Source organism: Amblyomma americanum, chromosome 10 (genome assembly GCF_052857255.1).
Source record: "Amblyomma americanum isolate KBUSLIRL-KWMA chromosome 10, ASM5285725v1, whole genome shotgun sequence".
Lineage (NCBI taxonomy): Eukaryota > Metazoa > Arthropoda > Arachnida > Ixodida > Ixodidae > Amblyomma > Amblyomma americanum.
The window spans coordinates 104,117,242-104,133,322 of record NC_135506.1 but is presented as its reverse complement, the minus strand read 5'-3'; the positions used below and the strand labels follow the sequence as shown (position 1 = coordinate 104,133,322).

Genomic DNA, 16,081 nt, shown 5'->3' with positions numbered 1-16,081 from the left:
CGCTGCCGAAATCCGCTACAGTACTTTCGGCCGTGATTTCCTTGCCATGTAGGAGTCCGGGCGTCATTTCAAGCACCTCCTAGAAGGCCGCAAATTGCACATTGTCACCGATCACAAAGCACTTAATTTTGCCATCAAATCGCCGAGAGGTTAATTCCTGCCCCGTGAAATGCGTCACCTTTCGTACGTGGCAGAATTCCCGACCGACATCAGACATGTGCAAGGTCTTGACAATGCCCCGGTGGATGCTCTGTCACGTGTTGCTGCTTCTCTCGCCTCGGCTTCTTCACCACGGAACCTCGACTTTGCCGCCCTAGCAAAAATGCAGCAACATGACTCGGAAGTTATGGACCTTTGCCAGAACTCTCGTTCGCTGGTTCTCCGTGAAATCCTCCCCCCTTCGTGCCCCGTCCGCATCATCTGCGACACTTCGGCCTGTATTCCGATCCCTTTGGTGCCCTCTGGCTTTCGTCATCTTGTCTTTCACGCTCTCAATGGCCTATCCCATCCCGGAATTCGCGCCACGCAGCATCATCTCAAGAAACGTTACACTGGCCCGGCATCAACAAAGACGTGCGCGCCTGGGCCCGTGCCTGCCTGGCTTGTCAGCAGTTTAAAAGTCAGTGACACATGACCTCCCCCTTCCGCTCGTTCCCTCCGTCTTCAGCCCGTTTTGACAACGTCCACATCGATATTTTGGGTCTCTGGCCATCGTCCACTGGAAAAATCATATCTTCTTATTTGCATCGATCGGTTCACTCGCTGGCCCGAAGCGTTCCCTCTGCCTGACGCCACCAGTGACACCATCGCCAGAGCCTTCGTTGCCGGCTGGGTCTCCCGGTATGGGGTTCCCTCGACCATCATTACTGACCATGGCTCCCACTTTGAATCTTCACTTTTTAATAACCTTATGACTTTACTTGGAAATTCCCGAATTATAACTACTGCATATCATCTTATCGCCAACGGTATGATCGAACGCCTCCATCGTTCGCTAAAAACATCCCTGAAAGCCGATCTCGACACGACCCACTGGATTGCCTCACTACCACTGGTTGTGCTCTGCCTCCGTGCTAGACTAAAACAAGATTTTGATTGCACTCAAGCAGAACTTGTCTTCGGCTCACCCCTGCGTCTTCGTGGTGAATTTTTTGAATCTAGCGATTCGTCTACAAGTCCCGACCATACCGATTACGTGACGCAGCTTCACTATTTTTGCCACCATCTCAGAGCTCCACATCGCTGACACCAATCTCGACCATCTTCACATGTTCCATCTGAATTTGCGACTTGCAGGCACGTCTTTGTTCGCTGAGACTCTGTCCGCAAGCCGCTTCAGCGGCCCTACAACGGCCCCTTCCATGTACTTGAAAGAACATCGAAGTTCGTCGCCGATATTCATGGGCACACTGACACCGTATCAATCGACCACTTGAAGCCAGCCTTAGCAGAGGACGTCTCACACTGGACCTTCATGTGTGCTTTCTCTGCCCCAACCGGCCGGCTGCCCTCCTCCGCCATCTTTCCCTGCCACTCCTCAGAAGCAGAAAGTATCGTTCCGGCTCCCAGCTTCACCGGACTCCTACATTCGCGGGGGTGAGGGAGGGGGGGGGGAACTGCAGCAGCAGCAGCGCCCTTACACAGCAGGAGCACCTCCAGCCGTCGAAGATGATGATGCCGAAGTGCGGTGGAATTGAGCTCCCTCCCCGTGCCGGCGCCACGCGCCGTTCGGCTCCACGCCAACAGATGTTCGAGCGCTTCAGCCAGTAAATCATTTCCTTCATCGTGCCGGCCTCATACTGATTGGTGCGACAGGCGTGCGGGATCATGCGTGTATTTTTTGGAGAGAGGAGCAAGAGCGAAGGACTGCAGTAGAGCGTCAGCATGCGTAGGAGGTTCACTGGAAGAGTAGCGCTGGAAGAGGCTACTAGTCAAGATAGTTCACCGGCTTTGTGGTGCCCGCCAGACTTAGAAATACCGTGCCACAAAATTCACAATATAATCTAAAAAATCCTAATTTGAAATCTACTTGGCATCCCTGTAGCACCCGTTATAGTTCTGGCTATTTTGGGACAAAGTGGGCTATTCACCTTGCTCTTTCTGCCTACACACTAACAAGCCGAATATGGAGCTGGGTGGGTTGATCAATTTTTGCAACGCCGTTCGAGTTTCCAATGCGATCGACCGGGATGATTGTGGACAGCCCACTGGGGTACGATGTGCGCCCCAATGCTGACAGCGGACTAGCGGTTTGCAAACGGCATTTTGGCGGCGTCTAGAAGAGTAAATTAGACATTCCGCAGCTTTTGATCTTCGTTCCACGTATTGAACGCACAGATCCGGTATCAGCTGTGCACCTCCTCCTCAGCGCCTATTGAGAGAAAAGGGGGGGGGGGCGAATTGTACGAGACGCATAGATATATGGAGTTCACAGGTGAGGAAGTCACACCGCTCTGAATGGTATTGCCGGGGACTTCATGGTTCGGAATGGTGTACTGAGAGGGCGTAAATATGCATCTAAGCATTTTAACTTGCTTCGCATGGAAACAGTGGTCGCGTCTGCGTGGTGTAGCTTGGCGTCGGAGACCCCTGGGTGCTCGTCCTATACGATGCAAAATCCGAGAAACTGCACCAGAATGTCGCCCAAACCAGCAGAGAAGAGGTTTTGCTAAGCAAAGCTGCACTGGATAATAGGGATCTTTTCACGATTCTTGCTCGAGTTTCTTCTAGAGCTTGTTTTATCTCTGCAGTATCAGTTTTTTTTTTCAACTTTGATTAAGCAATTGCGCCTTTATATCGCTATGCATCCGCTTTGATCGAGGGTATGGAAGCGTAAAATTCATTAGTAAATAAAAAGAAACAAATGACACTCCAGGGCTCAAGAGACAGCGGTAGTACCTCGTGGATTTATACTTTGATGTGTAAGGCTTACCGCACAAGGCACTAAAAGACCGGAGAAGTACAGCGCGCAGAGTTGTGTGGGGTGGAGTTCAGCGCGCGCTTTCTGCAGGGAGAGCGTTTTGCATTCTGACGCACCAGCAGACCAACTTCCACCGCGTGGCTCTTATTTCCCCGCTACGAGATGGCGGTCGGCTCTGGCTTTCGCTTACGCTGTGTAACAACCGTGGCGTCGCATGGGCGCCAGTTTCTTTGCAGTGCCTGAGCTTGCTTCGTAGCGCTTGAGCCCTATAATAGAGGCATTTATATCTCGCTTTCACGCACAGTGTCCAACTTAAGCTTTCTACAACAAGAGGAGGAAACGAGCTCACGATATCACTTGCCCCGGCTGGCTCAACGGAACGTTGAATAAATGTGTACTCCAATCGTCACTGTTGCTTGACGACGGGAGAGAATCGCACGCGTACATCATACTACCTACAGGGTTGTGTACTCGCTGAGCGAGTGCGTTATAGCCCGAACTTGTGCCACCACGCATGGGGAATTTTAAAGCTGTAGCGGTTTGACAGCACAGTGGTGCAGCGAAGCATGAGCTGCACACTGCCTCGGCGTTTACCCGTGAAGTCGCTACACGTTGCTGTGAGGTCGCCACCGCGGGTAAGCTCACCAGAAAGTGCTAGTAGCGCCTCTGCGAGCTCTTATAAGAACTAAAAAATACGTAACCGTTAGTGTTCCGGAGAGGAACATATTTTTAAAAATCATTAAGGAGGTAACAGTTTTACTTCACTTGCTTTTCTTATACAGCATCCTGTTACCGACATTTTGAAGAGATGCTTATATGTTCATAGGCACGCTTTTGCTGTGGTGTGCCCGCCCGCTACACCAGCGCGAATTGAAATAAGACTTTCACTAAAAATTTAATTATTTCTTTTGCAGCAACAAGTATAGTTACAGATCAGGAGGAGCCCTCAGAGCCAACAGGTGAGAAATGTTATAATTTGTGCGGCTGTAAGGAACCCAATGCCCCTAATTCAGTGATTGGCACATCCTTCCAAGCCTACGTTTTTAGACGTAAAGGTTGCTAATGCTATGTAGGTGAGAGATAAAGGTTTCTAAATGAGGTTTAAGGCAATATAAATCACACTGTGTTGGGAATACACGACGTGACTTGTTTTTATGTATTTTTAGAACAGATACCTAAATGTATGTGAACGCGTCATGCAAGATTGTATTTCTGAAGAACACCGCAGTTTTTTTTACTCTAGGTATAGCTTATGTTTTGTGTTGTGCAGAATGGGCTGGAGTTGAACTACTGTAATAGACGAGATGAACACAGTGGCGGAAGGCCTTCAAAGGACTCCCTCTAGCGATTGACATCGACATGCCGTTATGCCGGCAACGTGCACCACCTTGCGTAATGGCAGCGTACCGCCATTTGTGAATAACAGGTGTAACATGACTGCCTGCAACTTCGTGAGAACAGGTCTTCATTGTTTCTCTGGTTTAGTTTGAGAACCATGTGCCGCTGCGTTCTAGCGCTATATCCGATCATACTTCATTATCAGCAAAATATTAAGCTGTAACAGTCAAACACATCCGGAAGTATGCCAAAGTCGGCGGCAGCTTTCGTCTCAATTTGATTACACCACAAGAGCGCAGAGATGAATAAACTCAAAAGAGGCTGACTTAGCAATTATTTCTACGCGCTCCGCATGCTCATACGTCTAGTGCCTGCAAAATTTCCCGCACAATACAAGTGCTGTTTCCTTTAAAAATGGTGATACCTCTGACATATATGTCGCGCTGACATTGAATGGTAGATTGCAAGTGCACTGCCCGAGTGAATTGCCACGTAATGGTAACGGCAGTCAGGAAGAATGAATAGGGACAAAAGTTCTTTCAAAAGAAAACTGTTTATTGGGCTGAATAACTCTGCGGCGGCGTAGCAACAAGCGTGCTCTGCGGTCGTCGAACAGAATGCCCGCCGCTGTCGGCCATGCTAAATTTAAAGCTCAAAGCGAACTTTCGAGATAAATTGTGCAAAGTTACTAGAACATTCCGGAACAACGTAGAATGAGCTCTGTACGGCTGCGATCAATCTAGATAAATCTAGTCGCATCTTGCGTCGAAAACAAAGCGATAAACTGGCGCTTGGATCATAGGTCGATGATCGCCTCAGGCTCATTAAGGAAACCTATGCCCAAGATAACTTCGCGGGAGCATTGCGGTCGCACAACAAAGGTTGCAGGATAGGTATGTCCTTTGACAGTCACTCGCGCTGTGCATCGTCCTGATGGCGTAATGAGGTGGCCCCTGCAGTGCGAATTTGCGGGCCCTCCCAAGCAGTCGTGACTTTTCCGCAGCTGTGCAGCGAATGTTCTGTTCATTACCGAGTAATCGTCTCCTGTGTCGACTAGAATAGTAGCTTTCCGGCCGGCGATAGCTTCTTTTAAGTCGGACGTCCTGGCTCTTGAGTTGCACGTCGTCCTGGGCGTCAGGTCATGGCTTGTCGGGTATGGGAATCGTGGGTAGAACGTGTCGCCGAAGCGGTTCTCGGTAGCGGCATCATTTTGAAGGCGGTTCGCGTCGTGGTCGAGGTTTTTGTCAATGTATGCGGCGTCTTCGCGTGGCATGGACGTTGGAGGATCTTCAGTGTTTCGCTCGGGAGCAACCTCCCCTCCAGAGGTTGCTGTCTTTAGTTCCCCTACGGGGCCTGGAAGACCTTCCTTGTACCGCGGCTGCGTAGCTGCGGCGTGGCGACGCAAAGCGCGAGACTGACGGCGATGGTGAGCGCGAAAAGGCGGTTCGGCGTGTACTCCTCTCGACGTAGGTACTCGTCGATTTCCGGCGGACGTTGACCGAAGTGTGGTCGTAGGGCGTCAACGGCAAATCCCCGAAGACCGATACATCGGTACGGGCAGAACGTGGCCGGCCTCAGGGCAATACAGGCACAACGGCCGGTTGTAGGAAGTCCTCCAGGTGTAGCATTTCCTGGGGCTTGAGCGTCGCTCATAGCCCGGGCGGGCTGGGGCAGGGAGCCGGCGTTCGGCAGCAAGTGGCTCATCACGGAGAGGACGTAGGTAGTGTCGTTGGGGCTGAGGAGTGCGTACCGCCGCAGCGTAGGTCATGGCCTGGGGTTCTGTGACACTTCTTCCCGTACCACGTCCATGAGAGTCGCTGCTTGGGGCTGTGCGGAGGATGGCAGTAATCGGCGTAGCTCCTCCCGGACGATTTCGCGGATCACTTCCCGCAAGTTGTCGCTGGTGGTGGTGGTGGTCGTGTCCGGACACATTGCACATACAAAAGAAGGGCGGTTGTACTGCGCTCCCGGACGTTGATGGTCTGATCAATCGTGCAGGCTTTTTGAATGAATTCCTCGACTGTTTTTGGAGGCTGGCGGACGAGGCTGCGAAAGAGTTGTTCTTTTACGCCGCGCATTAAACTTAACTTTCTTTTCCTCTGTCATCCCGGGGTTGGCGCGTTGAAAGAGGCGCTTAATTTCTTCACGTAACCGCGGGCGGGAGCATTCGGAAGCTGGATCATGGACTCGAGGAGTCGTCCAGCTCTTTCTTTCCTCACGACACTGGTGGATACCTTCAAGAGTTTCTTGAATCGCTCCCATGTCGTTAGGGGAGACTCGTGGTTTTCTTACCACGTGCGCGCTGAGCACTCCAGAGCGAAAAAGACGTGCCGGAGTTTCGCGGCACCATCCCAATTGTTGAATGATGCCACGCGCTCATATTGGTCCAACCATTCTTCGTGGTCTTCGCCTAGGGATTCATTGAAAGTTTTTTGCTCCTGGGGCTGCTGCAGTATGATCGGGGTCGACATCTTTGGCGAAGTAGCGGTTCTTGTAGCGGCGTCCTTTCGCTGTCTGGTGCGGTCCGGCAGCGTCCCGAACTCAGGCTGCTCTCCCTGGAGACGTCGGCTGGCTCGCTGAGGTGCTGGCTCGTCCTCAGGTGCGAAGCGCAGAGCGCTGGCGTCACGACTTGAAGAGGGCGTCCGGAACAGTGACGGCTACGCCGCACCTCCACCAGATGTCACGTAGTGGTGACAGTAGTCAGGAAGAACGAATACGGACAAAAGTTCGTTTAAAAGAAGACTCTGACTTGCGCCCACAATGGGGTGAATCAGTCGGCGGCGGCGTAGCAACAAGCATGCTCGGCGTCAACAGAATGCCCGCACGCTGTCGGACGTGCTCAATTTAAAGTTGATAGCGAACTTTCGAGACAACGCGTGCAAGGTTAATAGAGCATTCCAGAACAACGTAGAATGAGCTCTGCTTGGAGGCTATCAATCTAGATAATTAAATCTTGTCGCTGTTGCGTCGCAAACAAAGCGATAAAGGGGCGCGTTGGCAGATTTCAACGAACACTGCTAAGATTCGGGGCAATATATTGGTATGGAAGCGCGCACTAAACCTCGGTCGTGAATGCATTAGTACGTGAAACCAAGTGCATCGCAACGTGTCTAGTATCCACAATAGGGGACTTCGAAAGGATGAAATCTGTTGACTGAGTATCGATTCTAGTTTAGTCACGATGTAACCGATATAAATAAGGTGTAGTCCGCAGAGTCTAATTGGTGTGTAATGTACCACCGAATGGTTTATTTTGTGAGGAGGGTGTGGTTGTATTCGATAGTCACGTTAAACCTGGTAGCTGTCTGGAATCAGATTTATACTCCTACGCCACTGAGAGAAGCCGTACCGGGAGAGGACTCGTAGTGAGGGCGCAGGTGAGAGATTGGCCGTCAGGTGCCGGTTAATGGCCCGAGGTTGTTAACTATAGCGTTGGCGGGATACCTCTGGTAAAATCTCTCGCACATTCATCCAACATTGCGGCCAGTGACGCAGTATGTGGTTTTTTATGGTGCAGTAAAAACATTGGGGCTGTTTGTTTTATGTGCACCACAATTGTGCTTTCCCGACGTGTGATCGCGCGTCAGGGAGCCAGGTCGGTTTTTCCGGTGGGGTAGTAGTAGGAGTGCAGACTTCCGCCTTAATTGGCGCAGGCCTGCGTAGGGCGTTCGAGAGTCTGAACAGGCGGTGAAGGCTTCAGGAGAAGGGTTGAAATGCGGGCCAGTTGGTTCATAGTAACTTGGAAAAAAAAACAGTCACAAAAGACAAGGGACAAGATAAGAAGTGTTCACGCCACAACGACTAGACTATCAACTGAGATTTATTTGACATAACATATTCCCAGCAAGGTCAGAATAGCATGAGCAAAAGCCGCGTCACAACTCACAGCGCATAGGGTACACAAGACATCACATCCACCTTGACTGGCTTAAAAAAGCAAATTCTTTCTCGAGTAAGCGCACCGAGGCTGTGCTAATGCAATCATGGGCCTGAAAAACTGATTATGCTATGCTTCCAAGATTTCTCGCTCTTGCTAATTCTCTTGCCACTACCAAGAATCATTACATTGCTGAACAGTGAATAACACCTACATTCATTGCAATGGCAAGGCAAGTTGGTACCGTCATCAGACTCCATGTTATGTCTAATAAATCTCAGTTGATAGTCCAGTCTTTGTGGCGTGAACACTCCTCTGGTCTCTTGTCTTTTGTGACTGTTTTTTTTTTCAAGTTGCTTCAGGAGAGTTGTGTTGGTTGCATCACGAAATGTAATTGTTCACGATCGAAATCGAAGGTGCTGCTTCCCACATTAGGGTGTTGCTAGACACAGTAGAGCTTCTGCAGCTTTTCGTGGTCCATACTCCTGAAAAGCAGATGATTGGCCTCACTTAGTTTGCCGGGCATCGGCGGGTGGAAGTCCACAAAAGTTATATCCGCCGAATGGCTTTAGGGCACCAACCTCCCCTGCGCGCTCCATGCCTGCCAATCAAAATTGACTTCTTTGCAGAAAGAAGCATGCACAAGGACAAATAACCACTGCTCTTTGATCCCTCGCTTAAGATGGCACAGCTTCTTTGCTTTCAACATTAAAGAGTGCGGTGGTTTGAACGCACACGTCTTAACCTCCGCGAACATTGTGGTGGTCTCATTTGGCCACTTCGTTCTAGACTGCTGCGTTAAGTCAATCCCTGTCCTTGAGCTTGTTGAGATTGAAGGTTTCGAGCAACATCCGCCTGAAATTGGGCTGGTGGTGATTGTGGGCTAGTAATTTCACCCGGTGATGACCCGGAGATGACCCGGTGAGGAACTCTTGGAGCTCTGGATGGTCTCGCCGTGGAAATCGGGGCTCGAGATTTTTTGCTGACAGGAATTAACTCTGCTTGTAAGGCTCTTAAATGGCTTACCTTCTGGACAGCTGCCGTTTCTACGTGGTGCAGCTGGGTGTTGCAGGCTCCTGGAAGTTCGTCCTGCATGATGGAAAGCTCCGCAACTGCGCGAAAATGTCACGGAGAGCCGGTAAAGCTTCAAAGGAAGAGCATTTCCTAGGCACAGAAGGAGTAGGCATGGCAGGATCAGCTCAGCGAACCGACGCACGTAGATGGCGACAAGGATGTCTAGAAAGGGCTCATTTTAGGCTTCAAATATATTGCTTCAAATCATACTACTGTAAAGAAAAAAGTGCTCCATCCGTCGTGCTGTCAAGAGTTCAAATATTGTTCGTGAAGATACCTTTTTCCTCAAAATCTTGATCTCATTTCATGAGAATGATGTGAAACATTTTATAGATCACCATATTTACTTTTTCATTGCTCGTGTTTTTTTTTCCTCTTGGCTGTGGTCTCTTACGGTTCTTTGAATATCTTAGGGCTCTTGAACGACTGACATGTGTTATTATTTACTATGATAATTTACACCTCCATTTGCAGTTTTTTTTAAAATTGATTAGCATTGTAGTGATAATGTTGCCATTTATCTGTTTTCCTGAGGTACCTAGGTGGCGTTTAATTACTAGTAAATAAACCAATGAGCAACTGGCGAACAAATACTCAAGATATCCCTGTCGTACTTCATAATATATTTTGATGCCTAAAGCAGAAAGCACAAGCGAGAACAAGACTGTAGCAGTGCATCCCACAGGATTGTGCGAAGAGTTTTTTGACTCAGCAGCAAGGAACCTGCCTGTGCGTGGCTGTCTCATTTCGCTGCACGTTTAGTAACGGAACCTTCTTATCGTCGCTGTTGCTTGACGATGCTAACGCATTCCAAGCGTGCTAAGAAATACCTGTGTGCCTAGTGCTGCAGAAATGAAGAGCGCTAATATTCCTTGTGGCGGAAATTATTTTAATAATCTTTCTATTCTTATTGACCTCCAATTATCCACATTTTGAAGCGATAACCTGCTGGTCACGCTCCGAACTTTTTGTGTGTTGCGTCGGTCTGTTTTATCAGCGCTGATAGTTTATGGAATGCTTTTGAAATGCACTTTCGCTAAATGTCTGCATTCATTTATCACTTGTAGCAAAAACAGAAACACTTACAGATGGAAAGAAGCCCTCAGAAGCAACAGGTGAGAAATGTTAATCTTTCTGCGACTCTAAGGGGGAGAATGCCCCAATTCTTGTAAATGCCAAATCCCGTCAAGCGTGCATTTTGAGAATGTAATATATGGCTAATGTTATTAAATTGAGTTATAATATTATTGATATACCGTGTAAGGCAGAATAAACCGTTATGTTCTGCGAATTCGAGATTCGGCACGTTTTTATGGATCTTCAGAGCAGTGTCTGAAAACGCCACTGAATGCATCGTGTGCAATTGTTGCAGGAGGAGCGCTGCATTTTTCTTTATTGCCTTCATAGTTTATTTTTTTAGGATTGAAGAATCTAATGATGTTGAGCTAGAGTCATATAAAAGAGCAGATCACACTAGCTGAAAGCCTTTAAAGGTTCCCTCTAGCGAAGAGCATCGACGTTTTGTTATGATCTTAACGTCAGCTGCCTAGCGTGTTTATTATTCATTGTTTGGAGGATATAGTTTTAAAAGCATGGACTTCTTGCGCTGTATCTGATTTTGCTTTATTTGGAGCAAAATTTTCAGCTGCAACAATCGCTTCCGAAGTAGGCCAAACACGGCGTAAACTTTCGTCTGTAGTTACTTTACCCACAATACAGAAGAGAGGAATAAACGCAAACGAGCCTGACTCTGGCCAACTATTTCCATGCACTCCGCAGTCTATACATCTAGTGAATGCAAAATTTCACGCACGAGCAAATTGTCGTTCCTTCCGTGATACCATCGAGATACGTCTCACACTGCCACTAGAATGGTAGACATCTCATTGTGGTACTAGTGTGTATTGTACTGCAGAAATATGCTATAAATCGCTGCCGTTAAGAAATTGCCGATGTGCGTTGTGGACCGATGTGCATCTTGCTGCAGTGCAAGTATATTCTCATATATTACTACGTCACGGCAAACGGCATAATGTGTCCTATGGCTCCTCGAAGCTGCGCAGTGTTCTGGGTACTCTGACTCTTCAAGGAATACTTTGTGTATATATTTTTCATGGCTTAATATACAACTTAAAATCCCACACTTCAGTCTTTAGTCACTTTTAGCTAGTGTGAAGAGGTGTGAAGAAATTTTAAATCACAACGAGAAGCCATGGTGTCTGCGTGGCTGTGACGTTAAGCTGCTTTGCCCACGGTCAAATCTAGTACGCAGGAGCGATATATCAGTGGAGGAAAAATAGAAACGCGCCATTATTTTTTGTGGCGTCAGTGCGTGTTAGAGTACCGTTGGTCATCAAAAAGTACTGCGCATCCCTGCACACCAGGCAGGTTTATCGCAAGCGATGATGCCACACACCACCCACGCATTTTGCCCGATATTCCTAGCCTTGCGTGTTGCTATGATCGGCGTGTTGCTTGATAATCTCTTCAGTGAGCTCGATGAAAGCTTCTAGAAAATATCTATGTTCAAGATTTCTAAAAAGATCTAGAAAATATGTGGCTTGATACACATTATTCTAGTAAAAAGTATACGTGTGTTTATAGCGCAGTGTAACACCACTTCAGCGCTGGAGTGAACTCATTGAAGGCTGAAGGAATCGCGTTTATTCTGACTAAAAAGTCATGATCATTTCAATTATATTAATTAGAGAAAAAATATCTAGCAATTCTTGGCAATATTTTTATGAGTGGAAACATCATGTCGTACGTTGAAAATTCTGCAATTGGCTTCACGTTTGAAGTGAAGTCAAAGAGGCTCAATTTGTTGAGGAAAGGCGAACAAAAAGAAAAGCGTAAGCATTAGAGAAAATAATATTTTGAGGCTCATGAGACATAGGTACAAATGTAAACCGTATTAGAATAATTATTATTTCTGCGACAGATATTGCGCGCGATAGGCAGAACATTTAGTCGTTAACTGTGTTCTAGGAAAGGTATCACAACAGGAGTTAGCAGTAGTACTCAGGATTTTTCTTGGCGCAGGCTGTTGAGGGAGAGCGGGTTTCCAGTGTGATGCGTTTCAAAACCAGAATGTGTATACATGAAATAGAGAACTGCACATATTCTCGATTTCATTCGCTTTATTATCATTCCTTCTGTGTATTTGTCCAGGCGTTACGAAAGTAGCATCGTCAGACTGACACGGGGTTACTGTGTTCTCCCTCCAACTCCAACATGATAATATGGAAATTATCTCTCCACAACGTTCGCGCTACTCTGTTACTGTGGCGAACTGGCCCTTATGTTCGGCGATTGTGTGACAGTGCTTTGGAAAGTAACCATTCAGTGAAAACTTCTTTCGTGTCTTGCAGATACTACAACAATGGAATCTACAGCATCGACTAGGAAGCCTAAGCCTTTTCGTGAGAAAGTTTTTTATTCACGGTTTGTTTACATTAGACAACCCAATACTGCTGCCATATGATTTATGTGTCCCAATATTCTATTCAATATCTGATAGTGGTAAGCTTTGGAGGAAAAAATTATTCATATTTTGATTCCCTACCTTTTAAAGTGTTGTAGCAAATCTTCTGCAAAATCTTTTTAATGACGCAGTTAATAATTCTTGCATTTGGTTAATAGTATAAACACTTTACTTTTTGAAAGAGCGAAGCTCAAATATATATCTCTCGTTGATTTTGCCTCAGTAAGCGCTATGAGAACTCCCAAAAGTCGTTAAATTAGATAAGGGGACGCCAATAACTCTTCATATGTGCACGGGATATGAAAAGGTCTATCTATACCTAAGCCCATGACGGCTTCAAATAAGCGGCCGCTTTAAAATGATGTATGAAAAAGCAGGTGCAGCAATTTTATTGCAGAACCATTGAAATGAACCAAATTTTGCTTGTTGCTGTTCAGAACAATTAGATGAATGGTGCTAATTAGCTATAAATGGGACGAAGAGAGAGGTGTGCAAAGAAAGAAGGTAATATTCCTACATTGCACTAGACCTCAATGCTGGAATACGCTGAGTAAACACGAATATCGATGCACCGCAGTTTCAATGCTAATTCACGTGGTGATCGCGGCATCTCTAAATTTTTGCCTCTTTGCTGTTTTCAAAAGCTCTGTTTCTCCGGAAACAAGGAAGAAGTAGTTTTGTCGTTAACAGCGTGAACCTACCGACAGAAGCTAACAAGAATTTAGTTTCCCCGTCACTTTCCTGACTGAACCGTTTGTCCTGTCTGTATTCTTTTTGTGTGCGTCTACCTGGTGCTATAGGCACTATGTCGAATTATAGCAAACAAAATGTCAAATTAAGAGCCTTGGTGGTTTTTACCGAACAGCCGAGAGTAAACCTAGGAGATGGATTCACCGGCCCGTTCACGCAACAGATTCATTCTCCGGCAAGGGACAGAATATGAACACGTATCGAAATTAAAATATCTGTGACATGAATGCTCGTTTCTTAAGGCTTATTTCTAATTTAGCACTGTTGCCACATTGATGTGAAAGTGGCCATGGGCGCGCCTGGGCCCATTGCTTCATGCAGTCACGAAAGCACGTCCATCAGGTTGTCACTGAGCTCAAGTTCTTGCGGAGCCTCGTCGCCTTGACGCCGCTGCCGTCTTAGTGACTCGTGCAACAAAAACGTTCCTTTGAGCTGATAAAATCAACTGTATGACTGCCACCCTGACTGTGCATCACGGTATTTTGCGCCAGCTATATGCCGTGGTAATTGAGCCGTTCACCACTCTACAGACTGCAGCGGTTCCTGCTGAAAGAAAGGGAAGTCATAATTCTGCCTCGCTGTGCAGTGACGACGCCACTGATCAGTGACAGGGTGTACGGCGCAGCACACCACTGTTCTTGCTCCTCACACTCTACCGTCGCATTTGCCTACAGCGCAAGCGCTCATGCCCCCACTACCGAACTTGGAAGGTTGACCTTAACGCGGGAAGCAGTAAAATATTATTGCTGCAATGTACGAAGCGCCAGTAATGACTTGCGCCTAAAGCCCTTCAACGAAGCAAAAGTTCTAGGATGCATTCCCAGAAAACCCGAGTAGTAGCCCTTTTGGCCAAGTAATAATATAAAAAGGCGTGAGGTTTTTAATTTTGACCAAGCTCTTTTCGACGCCTCATCTGGCGTCAGGCAAAAAGGCATGTTTTAAAGAGACAGTGTTAATGGCCCCATTACCCGACAATCCCCCGTCGGCGTTGTCGGCAGTGTGAGAACAAATCACGAGCGTGACTCTGCCAAGTGGGGCGCAGAGAGCAACCTAGGAGGCAGGTGGGCCACCTAGGTGGCGTGATACTGCGGCCTCATCACAACCTACCCAAACTGGCAGGTGGAAAATAAACTAATGATTGGTCATTCGGGAAGCGCAATCTGGGCCGCACAAGGCCCACCACTGGGAGCACCTGCCACAGCAGAACAGTGGCGCATCGCTTAACTTCTGCACCACTGCGCGAGGAGGAGTATGAAGGCTTCCAAAGACCTATAATTGTAATGAATGACATTTCGCATATTTGGGAATCACTGTAAATTGAATATCAGCCAAATGAATACATTTAACCCAAATAAAGCAGTGAAAGCCGCAGTGTACTCAGATTTTCTTCTTATTCTGTCAACTTCGCCCTGTACATTAGTTCATAGTTTTATTTGGTTCATTTTATTTCTCTTCAACAACTCCTTGTCAATACTTCTTGGTATCGCTTCACCATTTGCTTCTTCTTTCCTTCATTCTTCTCTTCTGTTTGTTGGCTGCGCTTTACTTCGCTATACTTTTACTTTGATTCTCCCTTGTTCTACATCGTTCTTCTTTGTTCTTCGGCTTCTGTCTGATGTCTTGGTCCTTGAATTGGCTTGGCTTGGGACTTATGCAACTGCAAATAAACTTTGCTTCGCATACACGACTGCTCTGGGTAGGTTCCCAGTAGCGGGTGGGTCTGTAAAAAAGGAACTATCATCTCGCTTAACCATGATGATGGGATAAAATGACACAGTGTTTATTGTAAAACTATCAAGTGATTATAGCGGCTGCTTTCTTTGCTAGTTATACAACAACAGAAGCATTATATATAGACCACATATAAAGGAAAAAAAAAAGCCATGTGAGTGTGATGTTACCACTTCTCAAGTCCAAGTAGGCGTTTGTGGTTCGTTTTTCGGAAGCCAAGTTCTGGTTTTTTTTTCATCCTTTTTCATCCATCTTTGCTCTAATCTAGGCATCGATAGTTTTGAAAAAGTATATACTGGACACCTAAGCTACACCTTAATGGTATGATGCGATAGTTTATTGGGTTATGTTCATGTACGCAGCATTGATCATCTGCTACTTAACGTTCATAAATTTTCGTAGTCCTCATACCACTCCTGGTGTAGTGGTGTAGCAGTTAAGCTATGCGCCAGTGCAATGCGATGAAAAGCGCGGCCACCGGTGGGACTGGTGCGTCCTAGGTTGCTCTTGTCGAGTGACCTCTAGCGACTAAGCATTTATTTATTTGCCACGTGTCACGGTGCTGTTTGATGAAAAAACAGTGGGCAGTTGTGATGGTGCCACTAGGTTATGTCATTTAGGTGACCCACGAGCCTCCTAGGTTTCTTCTCTGAAGATTTTTGTTTATTTTGCTGCCACAGTAAACGGCGTCGATGGTGGTGCCACATTTTTTGCGACTCGAACTGCTCAACACATAATCATTATCATCAGCCTGGCTATGGCCACTTCACTGCAAAGGCCTCTCCTATATACCTCCAACTAACCCTGTCCTTTTTCAGCTGTGGCCACGCTATCCCCGCAAACTTCTTAATTTCATCCGCCCCCCTAACATTATGCTGTCCCTGCTACGCTTGCCTTGTCTTGTCAT

At 47.0% G+C, this 16,081-nt stretch overlaps 1 protein-coding gene across 1 annotated transcript in view; it reads left to right on the top strand.

Moving 5' to 3' along the window:
* Positions 1 to 16,081, top strand: part of LOC144108594 (uncharacterized) — a 109,761-nt gene that overhangs the window by 5,062 nt on the left and 88,618 nt on the right. Inside the window, exons 2-4 of the mRNA XM_077641792.1 lie at positions 3,835 to 3,879; positions 10,277 to 10,324; positions 12,581 to 12,631. Coding sequence (XP_077497918.1) covers positions 12,592 to 12,631 — 40 coding nt within the window. The 5' untranslated portion in view covers positions 3,835 to 3,879; positions 10,277 to 10,324; positions 12,581 to 12,591. The remainder of the gene's footprint in view (positions 1 to 3,834; positions 3,880 to 10,276; positions 10,325 to 12,580; positions 12,632 to 16,081) is intronic.